Below are 21,214 nucleotides of genomic sequence, written 5' to 3'. Positions count from 1 at the left end.
GCACAGGCCACAATAACTCCAGCCTGTTACACACTGCTAGATGATCTCTCACTTGAGGATGGTAAAGTGTTTGAGTTTTTTTACTTTTCTAATATGCAACTGAATTGCCTTCACTTGTCAGATTATGATCCTTGATATTAGAGTTGCTATCAACGGAGTTCAACCTGTCCAGATTATCCAAAGGCCTGTTACTCACTGGTGGATAATCTATCCCTTGGTGAAGGTAAAGTGTTTAGGACATTTCAGACTTTTCAAATATGCAACTCAGTGCTTTCTCAACTGAGGTCACAAATAGAATAGGATAAGTGTGTGTAAATGTCCTTACAAATGTAAAAAAACAACAAACAAAAAAAACAGGCTACTCTGTCTTCCTATCCTGCTCCTATCCTGTCCCCATGCTGGTTATATTCAGAGAGCAGAAGAGAACCAGGCTAAGGGAAGTGACAACACCCACAAGACTATTCAGTCATCCCACACTAAACTGGGGAGGTTTTATCTACTGAATTTACAGTAGTGGGTAAAGATGGCCTAGAGCCCCCATGCTAACATTACATACCTCTGTTTCATGTGATGCTGTTGCCCCCAGGACTTTTGTGAGGGAGAGGTGTTTGAGTCCATTGCTGAGGAGATAAAGGACCAGTGCGACTCCTCGATTGCCGGGAACATCGAGGGCAAGTCCGATGCCCCTATTGCCGAGGAGATCCAGTCCGACTCCTCCATTGCCGAGGAGATCCAGTCCGACTCCTCCGTGTCCGAGGAGATCCAGGTTGACTCCTCCGTTTCTGAGGAGATCCACTGGCAAGACCGCTTCCTCTGCTCATAGCAGGAACAAGGAGGAAGAGGCTGAGGTAGGAGATAATAATTGCCACCATTGACTCTTTTCTGAGTCTGAGTGATTTGTTTCTCAAACTGGTGAGGTTGAAATCGGTATCTAATCTTGATGTACAGTAGTGGGTAAAGTTGCTGCTCATATAGTGGACCATACTAAATCTAGATACCTCTGTTTCATGTAATGTTGCTGACCCAGGATTCCTATAGAGAAGACTTCGGTCTTACTCCTTGATCTCAGAGAAGATTCAGAGTCAGGCTGCATCTGTTGCCTCGTCTTCCCACAGCCAGGTAGGTGGAACAGGCTGAGGTAGGTGACAAGTCTTTTATTTTAATTTTACATTTGTTCTGTACATGGAGAAGGACAGAGTCCAATAGTGACCCGAGTGCCCTCCTGGCAGCTCAATAAAGCCACTCTAACCGGATGGCCAAGGAGACCAAAGTGATGGTCAGGAAGCTTTTGCACGTGAATGCCTCCTCCACACAGACATCAACGTGTCTCACCCTGAGCTACCACACCAAGGCCTTTATGGAGACACTCAAAGTGCAGCACCAGAGTATAGTGCCAAAACACACTGGAGAGGGAGCACAGAAAGCTCTGGTCTTATCTCCGCTCGCTCATAGACAAACACCAGAAATTGTTATCGGACCACCACACCTTGAAGTCAAAGCTTTAGGAGCTCCATTGTGTCCTGCAGCTGGAGCCCAAGGAGCACTGCCCTGTGGCCACCGCAGCCACTGAAGACTCCGTAGTGACTGCGATATAGTGGTTGATGCCAATGGCGATGCGCACCATGTTGAGGAACCTCAAGGAGTAGAGGAGGGCATTAGAGAGAAGTCAGCAGATTGACACCTCCAGATCTGATAATCCCTCCTACTCCCAGCATACAATAGAGGCATACATATGTCGTTTATATGAATGTCTACAGCTTCTAAATGTCTGATTTTGAGGTGAAGAATATACTTTATTCATTAAAAGGAGAGTATAATTGCACTGCCCTTTTGTATGTGTTTGAATTTTTTATTTATTTTAGAGATAGAATTTAAGAAAAAAAAGGACAATGTTGCATTAACATGAATATAATTTATTTTTAAGTTCACAGTGCATACAGTTGTACCATTCCATCGATAGCACATTAGATTGACCTATACGTTATTTAAGACAACAGTTTTTCTCGGCATTGAGAACATGCAATTAAGTGTGCACGCACTAGACTTCAGTAGGTTGCATACGGCATATTCAAATAACTACAGTACCATGTCGAGGGACCAGTGGGAAAGGTGAATGAATGTGTCAACAGTCTCAGTGTTGTCACTGCAGTGAAAGAAAGGTTAAAGAGACAGGTGATATGCCTCTGTTAGTTCCTGACAACCAGTGGGGTTTTGATCTTTCATATCACATGAGTATTAGGAAAAAGGGGAAATGCAATCGCAGCATTTAGAAAAGAGAATAGAAGAGGTTCGCTTTCGTCCTATTTTCTTCTGCGTCAGTCAGTAAGCTTTGAGACGGTAAAACAGACATTCAGTCATAAAAAGAACCAGCTTTTCAGTACACAGATACTCAGCCTCAAAGGATTCCTAGTTGACTATTGCAAGTGTTAGTAAGACATTTGCTCAAGTAAAACATCCCAATCCATCGCAGTTAGTACAGTAGTCGTGTAGTAGATGAAATAACTACTAATAAAGTATTTCAAGTTGGCTAAACAAAGTGTGGATACTGGACAACACTACCTTTTTTGTTTGTTGTTAAATCTTGAGCTGATTAACTTTAAAACACATTTAACAACCAAATAAGATCAGCAGAAAACATGGCCAATACACACAGATATTTTGAACCAGGGGAATGGAATAATAGGATATTATACTGTACATGCACAACACAAACTGAAAAAAAGTTCAATTCATAGGTATGCCGTTTCGGTCATCTATCTCAGGAATCAGAAATGCTGTAACATGATACGTGAGTGGCTGGATGGCAAATGGTTTGAGTTAACACATTTTATAATTATACAAAATATTTCCCCCTCCCCCAAAAAATTATATAACAACATTCAAATCTTGTTTGTTCTACGAATCATTTACAATATATTATTATACCAGTTATATATTCTCCTTGTAAAATATACTTAAAACACAAAAAATACAATCTTTCATCTATAATAAATCTTAAAACATAACTACCTACAACAAAGCATAACAAGATCCTTCTCCATAGTGAGTTCAGTATGAAAGACCATTGAAATATCAGCACAGATGGGAAAAAAGAACACATACAGTAAAGCCTCATTACAACATTTTAAAACAGAAATAGAAAGAATTAAACAGAAATTAAGCATTTTCTAATGGATCTCATAGGTGAAAGAACTGACCAACATGCATTTAAAGCTGGAATCCTTAATGGTGAAAACAACCATGTCCGTTTGCGATATTTCAACAACAAATAAGTTACTGTAAACAGCAAACACAGTTTTTTTCTCCTCGGACATCATTGCACGTGCGCAACGCTCCTCAGTTCAGAAATCAGTGGCGCTGTTTCCCCCCCAATTCGGATTCCATCTTTAAGGAAGTGGCTTATTCTCAGTGCCTCCCTACTGACTGGACCAGTGGTCCTTGGTCTCTTTTGCATATACAGACAATATCAATTGAAATGTTGAGGGGACGACTATTTAAAGCCACTCGATTTCTCCCTAATGACTTGTGTTGAGCATACTAAGTGGTACTCAGAAAAGACCAGAGGATCTATGGATTCACAAATATGATGATCAATTACCTGATCTTTATAGTGGTAACCTCAAATTCTATTCTGAATTTGGAAACTTTAAATAAGTTTTGTTTGCATAGTACATAGACAGTGCTCCAACTTCAAAGCTGCCCAAATAAATAGCAACATTGAAACATAGAATAGGCGAACATAAATTGTACACGGGGCCCTTTCAAATCCAAATGAATAGCTGAAGTGAGGTCTTCCCAGACCCACGGAGAACTCGCTTTACGATCTCATCGTCACCACAGCCCGACGCTCAGGACAGGGGGGCAAGAGTTACTGCTAAACCGTCACACTCAACGGCATGCCACACAAATCACTAGCGTAAACAGGCTACACTCATCATCAACATAACCACAAACAAGCACTGGAAAATACTTTCCTTCGTCTGTATGTACCATAGTGGTACGATAGTGAGTGGCCACCATCTCTGGACATTACCCAGAAGGGCTTGCATTCTCTCCATGGGAGATTCTTGTGAAAATCTCTTTGGCCGTCCGTCCACATTCTCAGAGGAGAGCCCTATTGCTTTATTACTATTCTACAATCATCTCAAGCCTTCCAGTCAAACACCGTGCGGTAGCATCAGAGTATGGGACAGCGCATTTCGTTCGGTGTGTGCACATAGCAGAGATTTCAAGTGGTGAAGTCACACTCCTCCTAAAGCACTCATGGGTGTTTTACCAATGACATACCAGTGGGCTGTCAGTGTAAGCTCTAGTGATATTATTTCCATCGGGAGTGTGACACTAAAGACTGTTGCTTTGTGACAAGGCGTTCCAAGTTCCCAGTTAGCCATTGTTATATGTAAACGAAGGCTGAAAACTACCCATAGCCCATTGAGACGCGGGTGCCAGCCCGCGTAGATGGAAACAGAAGAGTCTGAGCCTTTTGGGTAAAACACTGGGGTAAATCCTCAGAGAAAGGAGGAGAGTGTGTGAGGGTAGGAGGATAGACAGAGATTGTGGGAGATGGAAGGGTGAATGGAGGAGAGCGAGCACGAGTGGGAAGGAGTGGCGAGATGGAAGACAGAAAGCGAGAGAGGGAAAGAGATGGAGAGAGAGAGAGACCGACAAAGGGACGATAGGTGCGATAGGTGCCATGGATGGGCATGTCTATTCATTCATATCCGCTGCATTTACACAAGTCCTTTTCGCCTTTCTTTCCTAACAGACAGGAGTATCCTGAGAAACAAACACTTGAGAAAAATACATCTCTAAATAGATAAGCCTCTGAAATCAAACTAAATAGAGCTTCTCTCTGAGTGCATTTTAAGACTGAGCAGTACCAAATGCAAAGCACACCTCAGTTTTAGGCAGGGATGGGCAACTTTGATAGGGGTGGGGGCCACAAAAAAAAACTCATCATGAGGGGCTGGACACCCCACCAATTTTAAGTTTTAAAATTAATTAACAGCAAATCTGCAGATTTTGCCATAGGGCGTGGAGAAAATGTTGCCGTTTTAAAGCAAGTTTGCTGAAATTCTACACATTTTGCCAGGGGTAGAGAGAAGATTTAGCAATTTTGTAACTAATTTCATGCAATTCTATTCATTCTGCCATGGGGCAGAGAGAATAATTAGACATTTTACAGCTAATTTCCTGTAATTACACACATTTTGCCATAGAGGGTGGAGGCAAATGTTAACAGTTTTTAATATATAATTCGACCATGCTTACTACAAGTTTAGGTAGCTGGCCACTAGACTAACTGACCAATTTTTTAAAAATGTAGCCGACATGGGCTAATTGAGTGACTACTGATGCACAATTAAATTTCGAAATTGCACCTTGTGTACTCTATTATTCTAACTCTTAACAGCAAGTTGAAACCCCGACTGAGTTCCTAAAAAAAAGTTGTATATTTTTGGTGAAATTGGTCCTCAGACCTACAAAAGGCGACCCGCGGTTGCCCATCCCTGATTTAAGGCATTGTGTTAGGAGACTGTACAGTGGAAGAGTTACCAAGGTCATGGGGGTTTACTTTGTGTTTTTACAATACTTTCAGATCAAAGGAAAAATGAATTTGTTCTCTGTTTAAACACACTGATCTTTTCATAAACATTTTCCACTCAGTGGTTAAGGTTAGGATTTGGGGAGGGCAGTCTGATTCTTAAGGGCAACTTCTACCTCAAGTACCCCTTTCCCTGTCCCTGTCCGTCTCAGGACTTGTCGGTGGCTTTGCTGTGGCTGTTGGCGTGGGTATTATTATGTGTGTTGTTGGTGTGGCACTGGACCTGGGACAGCTGTAGGCTGGTCTGGAAGGCTGAGCTGAGATGACACATAGACTCTATTTCCTCTAGAAGGCCTTTCTCCTGGACCTCTGCCCCAGAGACACTGCCCTGTTCCTTCCCCAACCCCAGCCCTAGGCCCTGGTCCTCTCCCTGCCCCCCCTCCTCTGGCCTCCCTCTCTCCCAGGGGATCAGCACAGAGGGCTGCCCGGCCTTCACACCCTGCCTCTCTTTGTCCTGACTGCCCTGCCTCCGGAGGACCTGGTCCTGCCTCACCGTCTCCTTGGACAGCACATTCCCCCGCAGGATGCTGGATGTGGTCTGAGGTTTGGTCTCAGACTCAGGCTGGGGGTCTGTGGAGGCTCTAACACGGGTCAGCGTTGAGGTGTGTGGAGAGGTGTGTGTTGCCGGTGGAGGATTGTGTGTGGATGCACGGGTTGGTGCAGGAGAGCAGCTGGAAGAGGGGTTTTGGTCTCCCAGGTGTGGTGATGGAGGTGTTGGGAGCGAAGGCTCCTCTGGACGGGGCATAGAGAGACAGATTGGGGGCTTGGCATGAAGGGGCTGGGTCTTGGTCTGAAGGGCCTGGATCTTGGGCAGGAGATTGGGGACCTTGTTGTCCTTGGCTGGGACTGCAGCTGTGGCTGGTGGAGAGGCTGTCAGGGAGTTTTGCTTTGGCTTCTTGAGGCTGCTCTTGCTAGGCTGTCTACGAGGGGAGGGGGGCAGGTGCTTCCCGTGGAGGGCACTGTCATCCTGCCAGCTTCCTCCCTGTTCCCCTCCCCCACCTACTCCCCCCACCCTGCTGCCACTGGTACACATCTGGGGCAGATTACTCTCACTGTGGGGGTTGGACTTGTTCTAGAATACAGACACAGAGTGGTTTACACATTTTGGTGTTTTCTTTAAACCGGTGCCTCAGTCAATATTGTCCATATGCAAAGATATTGTCCATGACGATCAGACTCTATTTACTGTATGTATCTGGGGTTATATGAGTGTGGTTTAGATGTTACAGATGTTTCTCTTACCGGAGACTTATAGTCGATGTCGTCCATAGATCTGAAGAAGTCCAGGCTCTTGGCAGCGCTGAGTTTTCCATGCTCTGTGCTGGTGGTGCTCAGAGAGTCAAGGATCTCCTCTAATAGGTTCATCTGGCCTGTGTGGGAGGAGTCTGTGTCTAGCTCCAACGAATAGGAGTCGTCACTGTCCTCAGTGTAGGACGGCATCTCCCCACTGTCCTCAGACGAGATCCTCAAGGCGAGCAAATTAAATTAGCAAAATAAATTAGCAAAAATAAATTTAGCAAATCAACAAATACATGAAATACAGAAAATAAAATAACATAAATAATTCAGTAAATAAATGTTTTAATAAGCCAGCAAATAAACTCAGCAAATCAATGATCATTTCATGAATAATGATCTGTCCAAGAGGCTATAATCACAATGCAATAAATCTACCGTGGGGTCCTTACTGTAGGACTAAACCACTGGAGGGCAGCATTGATGTGAGTATGAAGAGGATGAGGGGGAACCTGTCTATACCATAGTAACGAGTGAAGGACAGGACAGGGAGATGATTTTTTCCAAGTGACAGAACAAACAACTTTCATGAAAGAGGAGACTACCATGGAACCAACTTGAATAATTTTATTGTATTGCGATGTTTGCTCTTGGCTAGGGCTCACTAGTAAAATTGATAGCTGTCTCAATGAGACTCACCTGAAAGGATAGATAAATAAATGTCACACGTCATACATATTCAAACAATACTGGGAGATTATTGGTATTATCATATTCATATAACAGACTCTTACTTGCTGGCAGTGTCCAGTTCATCGTCATCGATGGCAAAGTCAGGACATCCCATGGAAGACTTTGCATAATAATGCTGACACACAAACAGAGACAATGAGATCGACAGGTTACTCAAGGCAAATTACCATCACATCTGACCATGACAACAACAACAACAAAAATAACTCTTTATGATGGCGGTGTGCTGTGTTTGTGTTGGCAACGGGGTGTCATTCCCACCCCAGTCCAGTGCCAGGTAGCTCAAGTCCAGTGTGTATAAGCCACCTGTGTAGCACGTTTAACGGTCTGGGGACTTAAAGGAGAAAGAACCTTTAAGGCACACGCCTCCCCCTCCTCCCTCTCTCCTCCCCTATAAGAGCTCAGCTCAGCCCAAGGCCTGCTATTAAAAATACTTTTATCCACCACAGACGTGTAGTCTTTTACTCACTCTACCTCTCTTTAACTCTCTCTCTGCACATCTAATTCACATCTTTGTATATCTCGTGCACACTGTATAATGTTCTCTCTCCCTCCCTTGTCCTCTCTAACCATCTCAGTCTCTCTCTTTACCTTCTCACCCCTTTTTCTTTCCTGTACCAACGCAGCCTCTAAAACCAGGTTTGCCACATTATAAAAGCCTGTCACTTTCACATCCCCTAGAGGGCAACCATGACTCGTCACAAAAACACAGAGAGAGAGAGACAGAGAGAGAGAGAGAGAGAGAGAGACAGAGAGAGAGAGAGAGAGAGACAGAGACAGAGACAGAGACAGAGACAGAGAGAGAGAGAGAGAAAGAGAGAGAGGACAGGTCGGAAGTAAATGATTGAGGGAGAGAAAGAGGAAAAGGGGGACCCATAACCCCTGGAGACAGAGGAGAGGGGGGAAACATTAGGGCCTTGCACCAACCCGGTCTTGATTAGCTGACACAGTGCCAGCAAGACGGGCGGAATGTAACGTGTCGCTGGCCGCTGCTCATTTAGGGTACACACACACACACACACACACACACACACACACACACATACATACATACATACAGAAAGGGTTAACCGCCGCCTTCGCCATAAAAGCTAAGGGAGGAGAAATGTGTAGAGCAGCCACTTAGTCCTCTTTGCCATTGGGCTAAACAGGAACACATGTAGTGCGGCGCTGATTGCCCGGCTCAGGCTGCTCTCTGTCTCTGGTAGCTAGGAGCTATAATAATAAAGACCATTATAGAGCGGCTCAGGCCTCCCATCTCCTAAAAAAAAAACTTTCATGGATTCCTGTGTCAGGGCCATAAATCAGCACTGTGATACCATGTACACACAAGCGCACGGGCGTTCATACACACACACACACATATCAAATCATTCACGCAGAGGCTGGCTTGACAGTTAGGGAGACTGGAGATGCACCTGCAAGAGGGTGGGTGCTGGGGCACGCACACACACACGCACACACACAGGTCATGGTCCTTGCTGCTATTTAGCCTGTTCATTTGTGCACTTAGGCATGTTTAGGGAAACGGGGCCTCTCTGTGTGTCTAGGTGTTTATTAAAACAAGGTGAACCCTCAAACACAACAAACCATACCCAGGCCATAGAGCTCAGCCCACATCATAACCACACCCGGCTCAGCCTGCCCTTTCCTATGGTCATAATTATATCCATGCTAGACAACCTACACCTACACACTGTTGGAAGGGCAAAACATACAGAAAACAAAAAGACATGCATACACACTTTCCATTTATGAAACACACATACTGAATGAACATGGAAGTCATGGAGTTGTAATTATTACAGTGGCAGTAGCATGTTATTTGATGAAACCGTAAAGACGAGACAACCATGCTAGAGGAAGTCTGGGTGAAACAACTTCCGCCTTCACTTCTCATGACAGACTAATATAAAACTGAGAGGTGAAAATGGAAAAGTGATTCTCTCCTGTCTCTCCCTCTCTTTCTCGTTTCCCCCCCCCCCCTCTCATTCCCTCAGCCTCCATCTCTGCCTCTCATTCTCTCTGTCTTCACCTCTCTCACATGACAGATGACTGTTGTTTTTCTCTCGCAGTGAGTCTGCTGCAGTGAAAGAGAAGGGGAGAAAGAAGGAGAGAGCGAGGGAGAGTGCCACACCAGGAAAAGAGGCAGCAAATGAAGTCTAATAATGAAAATGGAAAAAGGCCATTTTCACGGAATCTGGCTAAAACCATCAGTTTGGAGGACAGAAGGTGGGAAAAAAGGCTCTAATTTGTTTAAAAGCACACTAAAATCACTAAGCACACGGTTAATGTGGTTCAATAGGTACTCTGCACAGTAACCTCTGCTGGCATAACAATAGAAGGTCTTACTGTCTGTGAACATTTTTTAGAATACTTTTTTTTTGGATCACTAATGTGATATACACAATGGCGAGTCATTTTGTTACAGTGGCCGCATGTTTAGTCACTGTCAATACCGCTGCAGTTGCACATTTTGTGGCAACAAATCATTATTTGCAGTAAACATTTTTTTTTTTAAAGAAGAATAATTTATTGAGGCAATTCTGGTGAAATAAAAACCTGTATATTTCAGCCAGTCGTGCTGTAAGTAAGGAGAGTTTCAATATGGCCAAGTCATCCTCTAACCTATTGTATAGTGTCAAGCTTTCGCTTTCCAAACGGAATGAGCCAAGATATGAAATCTATTTAAAGGAGCGCTCATGGCAGTGGCTCTATTAATCCTTCATATGCCATACAATAACTCTATATTTCACCCCCCCTTCTTACGAGGGGAAAATAGTCATCACTGTCCATTTCAGTAGAAATATTTGAAGAAAAACCTTTTTTTCCTCTCTTTCAGTCTCTCGTCTGCATGACCGGTTATGTTAAGCGAGCATGCCAACGACAGAGCGCTAGAGACTTTAAGTACCAGCTTTACATTATACATTTCATATGGTGTTTCTGAGTGGCCACTGATCTCACAGCTTGGCAGGGTATGCGAGATATGCCAAACAAACCACACGGAGAGAAAGAGGGAGGGGGGAAAATGAAATGAGAGAGAGAGAAAGAGGAGGGATAGAGAGAGAGGGCGGTAGAGAGGGGGGAGTGGGATCTATAGGGGGGGGGGGAGTGAAAGAGGGAGCCAGAACCATGGCCAAGTCTGTCTTTCTGTTAGACATAAAACTACAGACAGTGTTTGAGGCAGGATACACTGCCTGCCTGTCTGTCCAACTGGCTGCCTCTGAAAGCACACGCTTTTAACAAACGGGCTAAATTAAAAGTATTCTGACCATTTTGCAAAAATAAATAAATAAATAAGCAATCCTATAAAATCAACCAGCGTGTCTGTTGACGTATGCAGTAATTTAAAGCTACCATGAGGTGGCAGCTTAGCTTCAGACAAGAATCTCAGGCCAGACTACAAATAACCACCTAAACACACACAGCCTACACACACCCACCCACACACAACCTGACAGGCTCCAATCTCCACATCATCACCATGCAGATGTGTGCAGTTTTTCCCCATTAGAACAGAAGCACAAAAACAAACCATCCACACTAGCCCCCCCCCGAAACACTCTCTCGCTCTCCCTCTCCCCACCCCCCCATGCTAGCATTTATTCAGTCTATGGTAGAGTAGTGTCAGCGTCACACTGCTGAGCCCTGCCACAAGCCTGCTGTCACTATGCATACCACCGTCTCGCTCTCACACAGCTAACGTACTGTTGCATCCGCTAAAACACACACACAAAACACACACGAGGTGAGCAATCACTCCCAAACATAGAGAAGCAAGACAATAGGTTTGTGTTTGTTAGTATTTCACACTAAGAGAACATTCCGGGTGTGCAAATCAAGGAATACCTCCCACATACTTTTAACGGACATGCTCTTTTAGTGACACTTGAATGAACTGGCCAAAAAAACTAAACCGAAAAATGTTAATTTCATAATTACACTGATCTAATATAAAATATCTAATATTAGAATAAACTCCAAAGATTAACCAGATCATTCATTCATTTCATTTCAAGGACAGAAACAGAGATTGCTGTTAACGCTACATGGTGATAAAAGGTATGAGAAGTTAAGAGAGAGCTGAGTGTGTGTCTGTGAGTACGTGAGTAAGGTGTGTGTGTGTGAGGTGTGTGTGCAGGGCAAAGTGTGTATGAATTATACACTAGATAAGTGGTTTGTAATATCTCTTTAATATGCAGAGATGGAGAGGAGCAGAGAGGTAGCCCTGGCCTACATTGGGCCTGGTACAGTAGAGATAAAATCAAGTCAAATGATATTTGTCACATGCGCCGAATATAACAGGTGTAGGCCCTACCGTGAAATTCTTACTTACAAGCCCTTAACAAATAATGAAGTTTTAAGAAAAGAGAGTTAAGAAAATATTTACTAAATAAACAAATGTAAAAAAAAGTGACCATAATGAGGCTATATACAGGGGGTGCCGGTACTGAGTCAATGTGCGGGGGTACAAGTTAGTCGAGGTAATTTGTACATGTACGAAGGGGTAAAGTGACTATGCATAAATAATAAACAGCGAGTAGCAGCAGTGTAAAAGTAGCAGAGAAACAGTCTATGACTTCGGTGACTGGAGTGTTTGCCAATTTTTTGGGCCTTCCTCTGACACCGCCTACTATATAGGTCCTGGATGCCAGAAAGCTTGGCCCCAGTGATGTACTGGGCTGTACGCACTACCCTCTGTAGGGCCTTATGGTCGGATGCCGAGCAGTTGCCATACCAGGCGGTGATGCAAAGGGTCAGGATGCTCTCGATGGTGCAGATGTATAACTTTTTGAGGATCTGGGGACCCATGTCAAATCTTTTCAGTCTCCTGAGGGGGAAAAGGCATTGTCGTGCCCTCTTCACAACTTTCTTGGTGTGTTTGGACTATGACAGTTTGTCGGTGAAACTCTCGACCTGCTCCACTACAGCACCGTCGATGTGAATGGGGGCGTGTTTGGCACTTCTTATCCTGTAGTCCACGATCATCTCTTTTGTCTTGCTCGCGTTGAGGGAGAGGTTGTTGTCCTCGAATACTTCGAGACAACCTTAATATTAGACAGCGCGCACCAGCTGTAATTGACAAATAGAGAGACACACCACCACCCCTCGTCTTACCGGACGTAGCTGTTCTGTCCTGCCAATGCAAGGAAAACCCAGCCAACTGTATATTATCCATGTTGTCGTTCAGCAACGACTCCGTAAAACATAAGATATTACAGTTTTTAATGTCCCGTTGGTAGGATAGTCTCGAACAGAGCTCATCCAGTTTATTCTCCAGTGATTGCACGTTGGCTAATAGAACAGATAGTAGAAGGTGGGTTACACACTCGCTGACGAATTCTCACAAGGCACACTGATCTCTGCTCCCTGAATTTCCTTCTTTTCTTCATGTGAATGACGGGGATTTGGGCCTTGTCTGGGAGCAACATTATATAACTCACGTCCAACTCATTAAAGAAAGTGAGTCATAAGAGATGGTAGCAACAAGATATGTACAAAATAAGTTACAAACAATGCAAAAAAAAAAAACACAAAATAGCACAATTGGTAAAACCGCAGCTTTCCCCTCCGGCGCCATTCTTAAATCAGTTGCTCATTCTTAAATAGCAGTGCTCAGGGACACTTGATGTAAAGCGTGCATAAATGCTTTGGGGATTTAAAATTGCAAGCTTTTTGGCAGAAGTGCATTAATGTTTCAGCAGTGCTACCAGGTACATCTTTATCTTTATTACCAGGAACAGATAGAGTTTGGGGTTGAGGCAAAGGTACTGTATATTGTTAGAATGGGGTATATGAGTTGAGTACAGGGCTCGGGCATGGGGCTGGGTCATATGCAGGTCGCAGGAACGGAGAGGTAGTCTTGCCCAATGGGGCTCCATTGAGGGGTACAGGGTATGAGGATTTGGGTACAGGACTGGGTACAAGTCTGATTGAGAAATGTATCTTAAACTGGAAGCGATGCCTAACACACACACACACACACACACACACACACACACACACACACACACACACACACACAAGTGCTCTGGGACATGCCATCCAGTGTGTCTCTGCACCAGGAGTCCCTGGGGTCCCGTTACTGTGGCCATGAACAGAGCTCAGTGGCGTGTTTGCATGTGTGTTGCAGAGACCTCGGTAAAGAATCTCTAATTGGTAGTGGTTGAGCCGTCACAATTTTTTTGTGTGTTCATCAGCCTCATCAAGCACACAGGATATAACACAGTTCATTACAGGACAGAAACCCGTGGCCGTGGCGACCGTCTTGGCCTCACAATCTCAGTGTTTCCCCTTGGTTTGTGTCTGTAGTTGTGATCCCAAAATTCTAAAAATCCAACTGCAATAGAGCATTGCATGGGAAACATGATAATAGTCTAGTCTTGCAGGACCACCACACACATACACACACACACACACACACACACACACACACACACACACACACACACACACACGACAACAAGTTACAGAATTTTTACAACTGAATTCAGGTGTTATTGCTGTAAAAGGACAGTGTGATGCTGAACGCTGGTTACTTGAGACTATACCTCACTTGGGATTTGAACTCACAACCTCTTGGTTGCTAATGACCTGAATTTCCTGCTACGCCACCAGGTCTGTGGACATGAGAGAGATTGGCCACAGATTTAATGCAAGAAAACATTCCTGCACTTTGCTAAAAGTTGCCCAAGTCGATAATTGTCAGATTATCTGACAACACCAATGTAAAAATAGCAGTGCTAAGGGACACTGAATGTAAGGTGTGCAAAAATTCCTTTGGGGATTTAAACTTGCAAGCTTTTGGGCTGAAGTGCATTAATGTCTCAGCAGTGCCACCAGATACATCTTTACTACCAAAAACATATATCCTCACTCTCAAAATTAGGGTATGGTTAGGATACAGTGCTGTTCCCTGAGGTACAAAGAGGTCAAAGGTAAACAAACATAAGGTACCTTCAGAGGTACACATAGAAACTCACATGGTACTGGTTGGTTCCTTTTAGGGTACATAATCTAGTATAATGGTAAAAAAAAAAATCATCACAGAGATTTGAAATGTAGGTGGGGGCAATGTACCAGTGGGGCTCATTAGCATATTTGGGGGGGGGGGGGGGGGGGGGGGGGTGAACTAATATATGTGTATTTGTGCCAAACCTCAGTGGAAGTGTTGTACTAGTTTAAGTGGTTGATGGGTATGTTGCCAAATATTCGAGCAAATTTTCCTTTATTATTTTCCCCTAACCCTACCACCCCTCCCATAATTAAACTAACAAACAACACTTAGGCTTCTACTTCCAGATTATACATACTGTATACATTTTACGGACACAGTGTATTTTATTATAGTTATCCTTGGTTTGTTTTTAGTCCCACCCTTCACTCAGCTCCACTCAACCCCTCCCATCTATCTCTGAACACCATCCAGTTTTGATTTCTATTGGCCATATATTTTTCAACTGTGCTGTGAAAAACACTTTACTTAACACCCAGTGTCATAACACGATCATAACCATGTCATAATGTGTCATAACAGCTGACATAACTAGTCATAACATTGTCTTGACCCATATATTTACACCTGTTGTAACAGGTACATTGCGTTATTTTATGGCTGGTTATGACACCTACATAAGAGTGTCAAAACATTTCATCAAAGTCGTTTTTTTTGCTGCCGAGAAGTTTCCTTTAATTTGAAAGTTTGTTTCTTGGTCTCCTGAGTGGTGCAGCGGTCTAAGGCACTGCATCTCAGTGCGAGAGGCGTCACTAGTTCGATTCCAGGCTGTATCACATCCGGCCGTGATGGGGAGTTCCATAGGGTGGTGGACAATTGGCTTAGGCCGTCATTGTAAATAAGAATTTGTTTTTAACTGACTTGCCTAGTTAAATAAAGGTTAAATAATAAAAAATAAAAAAATCCTGTTGTTGTTATAATGAATTATTTCGTTTTTTAAAATCATATTTTAAATAACTAGTAGCAGATTTACTTTATGACATTGTAATGAAGCATAACTATCCTGTGTCAATTTACGTGGACTATGAAAATACACTTTGAAACTGTCAAGAAGCATTATGACCATCATAATCACATAAGCCAGATAGGCCTATCACATACATGGACTCAGTCAAAAAGAGGGTGTCTTGTCCTGCTCCATAAATCTGCTCCTGTATTCAACCCAGTCATCAGCAACAGGCCATTGGTGTAAGTAAATGTCTGCCATCAATGGGTGCACAATTACAATGATAATTTAATATGGCCAATTTCCAAAAACATTATTTAACAAACATACTGTTTGACACATAGGCTATTGTGTAACGGAATATTTTGCCTTGTGTGGTAGGTTTTGTGGAATTTTACACTCTTATGTAGGTGTCATAAACAGCCATAAAATAACGCATATGTCATGACAGTGTTATGACCATATTATAACAGGTTATGGGAATAACAGGTTATAACAAGTTATGTCAGCTCTTATGACATAACATGTTATGACACTGGGTGTCAATTAAAGTGTTACCTAAAATAATACTTGACTTATTGGTGTTGCACCATCATTTTTACATAATATAACTGTATACAATTTCAGTATCACATCTTAGAGTAATGAACTGTGCCATCCATCCCTGTGGCCTCCGCAATGGTTTAGTCCACTGAGACAGGCGCGAATCAGCCCGGTGTCTTGTGCACCATGAAATAAAAATATATATTTGTGACTGCTCGATTAATGACATTTCGGGTTGAACAACAGCCTATCGACCAAACAATCGCCTAAATGGGGTCAGCTCTAAAATGCGTACACACATTTCAGTTGTGTATATTACTTAGGTTTTTATTTGATGACTTCATTATTTTTCATTCCTTAAAGTCATCCTCTCATCTCTGCTCGGGCAGATCCGCCCTGCCACATCACTTTATCGCTGTGCTCCCCATACTGTACTGTCTTTAGTCATACTATTTAGCTAGACTGACGAAATCATTTGACTAGGTCTTTTACTCGTACTTTCACAAACTGTCTATCCCTCTCTATCGTCTTGTGTCGTGTACATTCCTCTCATGCGGTCTATGCAGTCTGTGTGTATCTAACCAACTGTAGCAGGCATAAGTGTATCCATCTCTGTCCGAGCCGGAAAGAACAGGACTAATGGATTATGGTCATTTTATGTAATTACCGCATTTCTGCGCTGAACTCAGTTGAATATTTGCTTAATAAATGCCACACCTGTCTCAAGTTTTGAAGGAGAGTGCAATTGGCATGCTGACTGCAGGAATGTCCACCAGAGCTGTTGCCAGATAATTTAGTGTTCATTTCTCTACCATAAGCCGCCTCCAACGTTGTTTTAGAGAATATGGCAGTACATCCGACCTCACAACCGCAGCCTCACAACCGCAGACCACGTGTATGGCGTCATGTGGGCTAGGGGTTTGCTGATGTCAACGTTGTGAACAGAGTGCCCCATGGTGGCGGTGGGCTTATGGTATGGGCAGGCATAAGCTACAGAAAACGAACACAATTGCATTTTATCGATGGCAATTTGAATGCACAGATACCTGAGGCTAATTGTCATGCCATTCATCCGCCACCATTCACCTCATGTTTCAGCATGATTAATGCATGGCCCCATGTTGCAAGGATCTGTACACAATTCCTGGAAGCTGAAAATGTCCCAGTTCTTCCATGGCCTGCATACTCACCAGAAATGTCACCCATTGAGCATATTTGGGTTGCTCTGGATTGACATGTGCGACAGTGTTTTCCAGTTCTCGCCAATATTCAGAAACTTTGCACAGCCATTGAAAAGTGTGGGACAACATTCCACAGGCCACAATCAACAGCCAGATCAACTCTATGCGAAAGAGATGAGGCAAATGGTGGTCACACCAGATACGGACTGGTTTTCTGACCCATGCCCCTACCTTTTTTTTAAAGGTACAGTATCTATAGCCAACAAATGCATATCTGTATTCCCAGCCATGTGAAATCCATAAATAAGGGCCTAATATTTTTTATTTAAATTGACTGATTTCCTAATTTGAACTGTGACTCAGTAAAATATTTTAAATTGTTGCATGTTGTGTTTATATTTTTATTCAGTATATAAAAACACTGTATTCTTACTGCAACTCAGTAGGTAACTTACTGTCAAATTACAGTCATTTTGAACATAAGCACATTTAAAGTATCCTATAAGTATAACTGTAGAACATGTCATTGGTTCTACGTGGAACCAGAGGGTTCTTCAAGAGAGGGCCCTAAATGGAACTCAAAAAAGTTGTATCTTGCAGGGACAAATCAAAAGGGTTATACGTGGCTCCCAAAAGGGTTCCCCCATAGTAACAAATGACAGGGTCCTACGTGGAACCCAAAAGAGTTCCCCCTATAGCAGCATTTCCCAAACTCGGTCCAGGAGACCCCAAGGGGTGCACGTTTTGGCTTTTGCCGTAGCAATACACAGCTGATTAAAATAATTAAACCTTGATGATGAGTTCATTATTTGAATCAGCTGGTTAGTGCTAGGTCAAAAAACAAAACGTGCACCCCTTGGGGTCCCCAGGACCGAGTTTGGGAAGCGCTGCCCTACCGGGACAAATGACAGAATGTAGATCCAGTGACATAGCAGGAAATTCATATCGCTGGCAACCGTGAGTTGAGATAAAACGCCAAGTGAGGTTGACTCCTAAGTAATCTGAATTTTGCTGGTCTGCAAAACCACACCCACCATTATCATATTTCCCAGAATGCTCTATCGCATTGAGATGTTTTTAATTGTTTGTTTCAATACCTGTGTTTATGCACATTTATTTGATAATTTGCTGCACAGAGACAAATAACATACATTTTTCTAAACCAATCCAATCTGTTAGTTTGACTTATTGCACCCGTTACTTAAATGGTTGTTCAAGTTTAGGTACACAACATTGCCAAGAGTATGTGGACACCTGCTGTGGACAGCCAGATGGCGAAGCGCCTTCCAGAGAAGGCGTTACCACTGCTTGAGTCCAACGGCGGCGAGCTTTACACTACTCCAGTCGACGCTTGGCATTGCACATGGTGATCTTAAGCTTTTGTGCTGCTGCTCGTCCATGGAAGCCCATTTCGTGAAGCTTCCGACGAACAGTTATTGTGCTGACGTTGCTTCTGGAGGCAGTTTGGAACTCAGTCGTGGAGTGTTGCAACAGAAGACGGACGATTTTTAGGCACTTCGGCACTTGGCGGTCTCATTCTGTGAGCTTGTGTGGCTTACCACTTTGTGGATGAGCCGTTGTTGCTTCTAGACTTTTCCACTTCACATTGACCGGGGCAGCTCTAGTAGGGCAGACATTTTACAAACTAACTTGTTGGAACGGTGGCGTCCTATGATGGTGCCAAGTTGAAAGTCACTGAGCTCTTTCTTCAGTAAGGCCATTCTACAGCCAATGTTAGGCTAAGGAGATTGCATGGCTGTGTGCTCAATTTTATACACCTGCCAGCAATGGGTGTGGCTGAAATAGCAGAATCCACAAATTTGAAGGGGTGTCCACATACTTCCGTATATAGTGTAGTTTAGGTAGTCTCATTTATTAATCTGTCTATCCCTTCCAGTCATTCTGAATGCAGATTGGGGGAATCCACTCTGGCTGGATTCCAATTGGAATTAAACATCACTTTGCAAGCCAGCATAATGTGACTTGATGTTGGTTTTGCTTTAGCTTATGCTAAAGCAAACCAACAGTGTCCAAAACACAGTGAAGGCTAGCCACCAGTAAAAACACAGCCGAAGGCAGTTTACCAGCAAAAACACAACGAAGGCTATCACCAGAGAAAACACATCGAAGGCTGGTCTACCAGCATAACCATGCTGATCAGACTAGCTTGACCAGCAAGACCATGCTGGTGGGCCAGCAGAACCAGTTAGATCACACTGGTCAGACCAGCTTGACCAACTAGACCATGCTGGCACAGACAATACTGGTCTATGCAGTTTTTCAGCAGGGATGTATGTGACATTGATGTGACATCGAGCTGACAACCTCGCAATCACCATGCAAGCTAAATCTAACAGGAGTATTGTTTGTGTGAGTGCATCAGAGAGAGAGAGAGAGAGAGAGAGAGAGAGAGAGAGAGAGAGAGAGGGGGAGAACAAGAGAGAGAAACAAAGAGGAGGGAACAAGAGAGAGAAACAGAGAGGTATGGGGGGGGTGCATGGAGAGTGCATGTGCCAGCTTGCACATACTAGGGAGACATGCCGTGTTTTTAATGATGCCACAAGCAGATTCTCCTTAAGAAGTGGTGAAAAGCAGAGGAGCTGTGTTGTTGTGTTGACTGTCCATACAGACAGAGCAAACTAACAAACTTACATAAACATTGTAGAGTGTACAGTGCATTTTACTATTGCTGATGTGACACACTAGAAAATCTGCTTATCATTACTTATCATCTGGCACATTGACAAACTACTACAAAGTAACGAATAGGAGGAAGGATGGAGAGACTAGACCAAAGGAAGAGGTAGATGAGGAAGATTAGATGTGGAGATAGATGAGAAGAGAGATGGGAAGAGAGGGATGGGAACGGAGACGTAGGAATAGTTTGTGCGTGTGTGTCACTCACATGTCTCCTCTTCTGCAGTCTCCGTGGTGACAGACTCTTGGTGCTGGTGGGAGACCCTGAGCAGAACGGCCCATCATCCTCCTCTTCCTGAGAGAGAGCGATAGAGGGAGGAGATGGAGAGATGGTGTGAGAAAACGGGGGGGTGTAGCGAGAGAAAGAGAGAGGAGTGAGTGTGTCAAGTGAGTGTGCCATAATGTGTGTATAACATAATAAAACAGACAGTTATGCATGTATTTGGAGTGTGGCCAGGTCAAATCAGATTAAATCATTCTGAACTCATGTGTGTGTGCCGAGTACAGCCTAGTGAGAGCCAGTTAGTCAGTGTCCCTGTCCTCAGCCTCTCTCTGACGGTGAGTTCAAACTGAAATTGCCTTATCAAAAGGACCAGACTTATGGAAACATACATCTGGTTGCATTTCCTTTGAAGGAATCAGTGGCTCATTTATGAAATATGCAAACAGTAAAGGGTTAGGGCTGTAGCTGGATGACGACAAAGCACAATGCACATGTTTCACAAGTCATTACAACCCTGCTCATCTCTGAGTGAGCTGAGTCACATGCTCCATATAAAACAGAGTGTGTGTGTGTGTGTGAGCCCTGGAGAGGTGTGAATTCACATAGGTCACCCTTTGCTTGAGCCTGCGAATGCCCCTCTTGGCATGACTCTTGGCCTGAAGGAGAGAAACACAGGCATTAGAAATAACCACAGGCTCCATTAATATTCGACAGTGGTCTGGTGTAACATCAAGGCCTGCTTTGATCCTGCTGGCCAAAAGGACAAAGACTAAAGTTGGAAAGGGCATCACACACATGCATATACATACAAAGTCCTAGTAGAACAATGACATTTACCAGCTAACTACAACCTTTCGGATATTCAGAGTGAGAACCTGTATGACTAAATACACATTTTAAGGTTAGGTTTTCATGCTGTGTGTGTCCAATATGAAAGTATTTGAGGTGTGCTTGACTTAGCTCGGAGTTTGCACTTGTGGGACTATTCCACTGGTTCCAAACTAAATCAAGAGAA

The 21,214-nt window shown here is 43.6% G+C and overlaps 1 protein-coding gene across 5 annotated transcripts in view; it reads right to left on the bottom strand.

Moving 5' to 3' along the window:
* Nucleotides 1–1,892: 1,892 nt before the first annotated feature.
* LOC139406828 (DENN domain-containing protein 1B-like) overlaps nt 1,893–21,214 on the bottom strand; it is a 196,362-nt gene continuing 177,040 nt past the window's right edge. For 3 of the 5 annotated variants that reach the window (XM_071149893.1, XM_071149895.1, XM_071149896.1), the window contains 5 exons: nt 20,811–20,855; nt 20,185–20,271; nt 7,636–7,709; nt 6,848–7,070; nt 1,893–6,677 (listed from right to left, as the gene is read on the bottom strand). In XM_071149893.1, coding sequence (XP_071005994.1) covers nt 5,754–6,677; nt 6,848–7,070; nt 7,636–7,709; nt 20,185–20,271; nt 20,811–20,855 — 1,353 coding nt within the window. In that variant the 3' untranslated portion in view covers nt 1,893–5,753. Of the gene's footprint in view, nt 6,678–6,847; nt 7,071–7,635; nt 7,710–20,184; nt 20,272–20,801; nt 20,856–21,214 lie in introns of all 5 variants that reach the window. The other 2 variants (XM_071149892.1, XM_071149894.1) reach the window with 1 other exon arrangement.

This window comes from Oncorhynchus clarkii, chromosome 4, assembly GCF_045791955.1.
Source record: "Oncorhynchus clarkii lewisi isolate Uvic-CL-2024 chromosome 4, UVic_Ocla_1.0, whole genome shotgun sequence".
Classification (NCBI taxonomy): Eukaryota; Metazoa; Chordata; class Actinopteri; order Salmoniformes; family Salmonidae; genus Oncorhynchus; species Oncorhynchus clarkii.
This window is presented reverse-complemented; position numbering and strand designations above follow the sequence as displayed.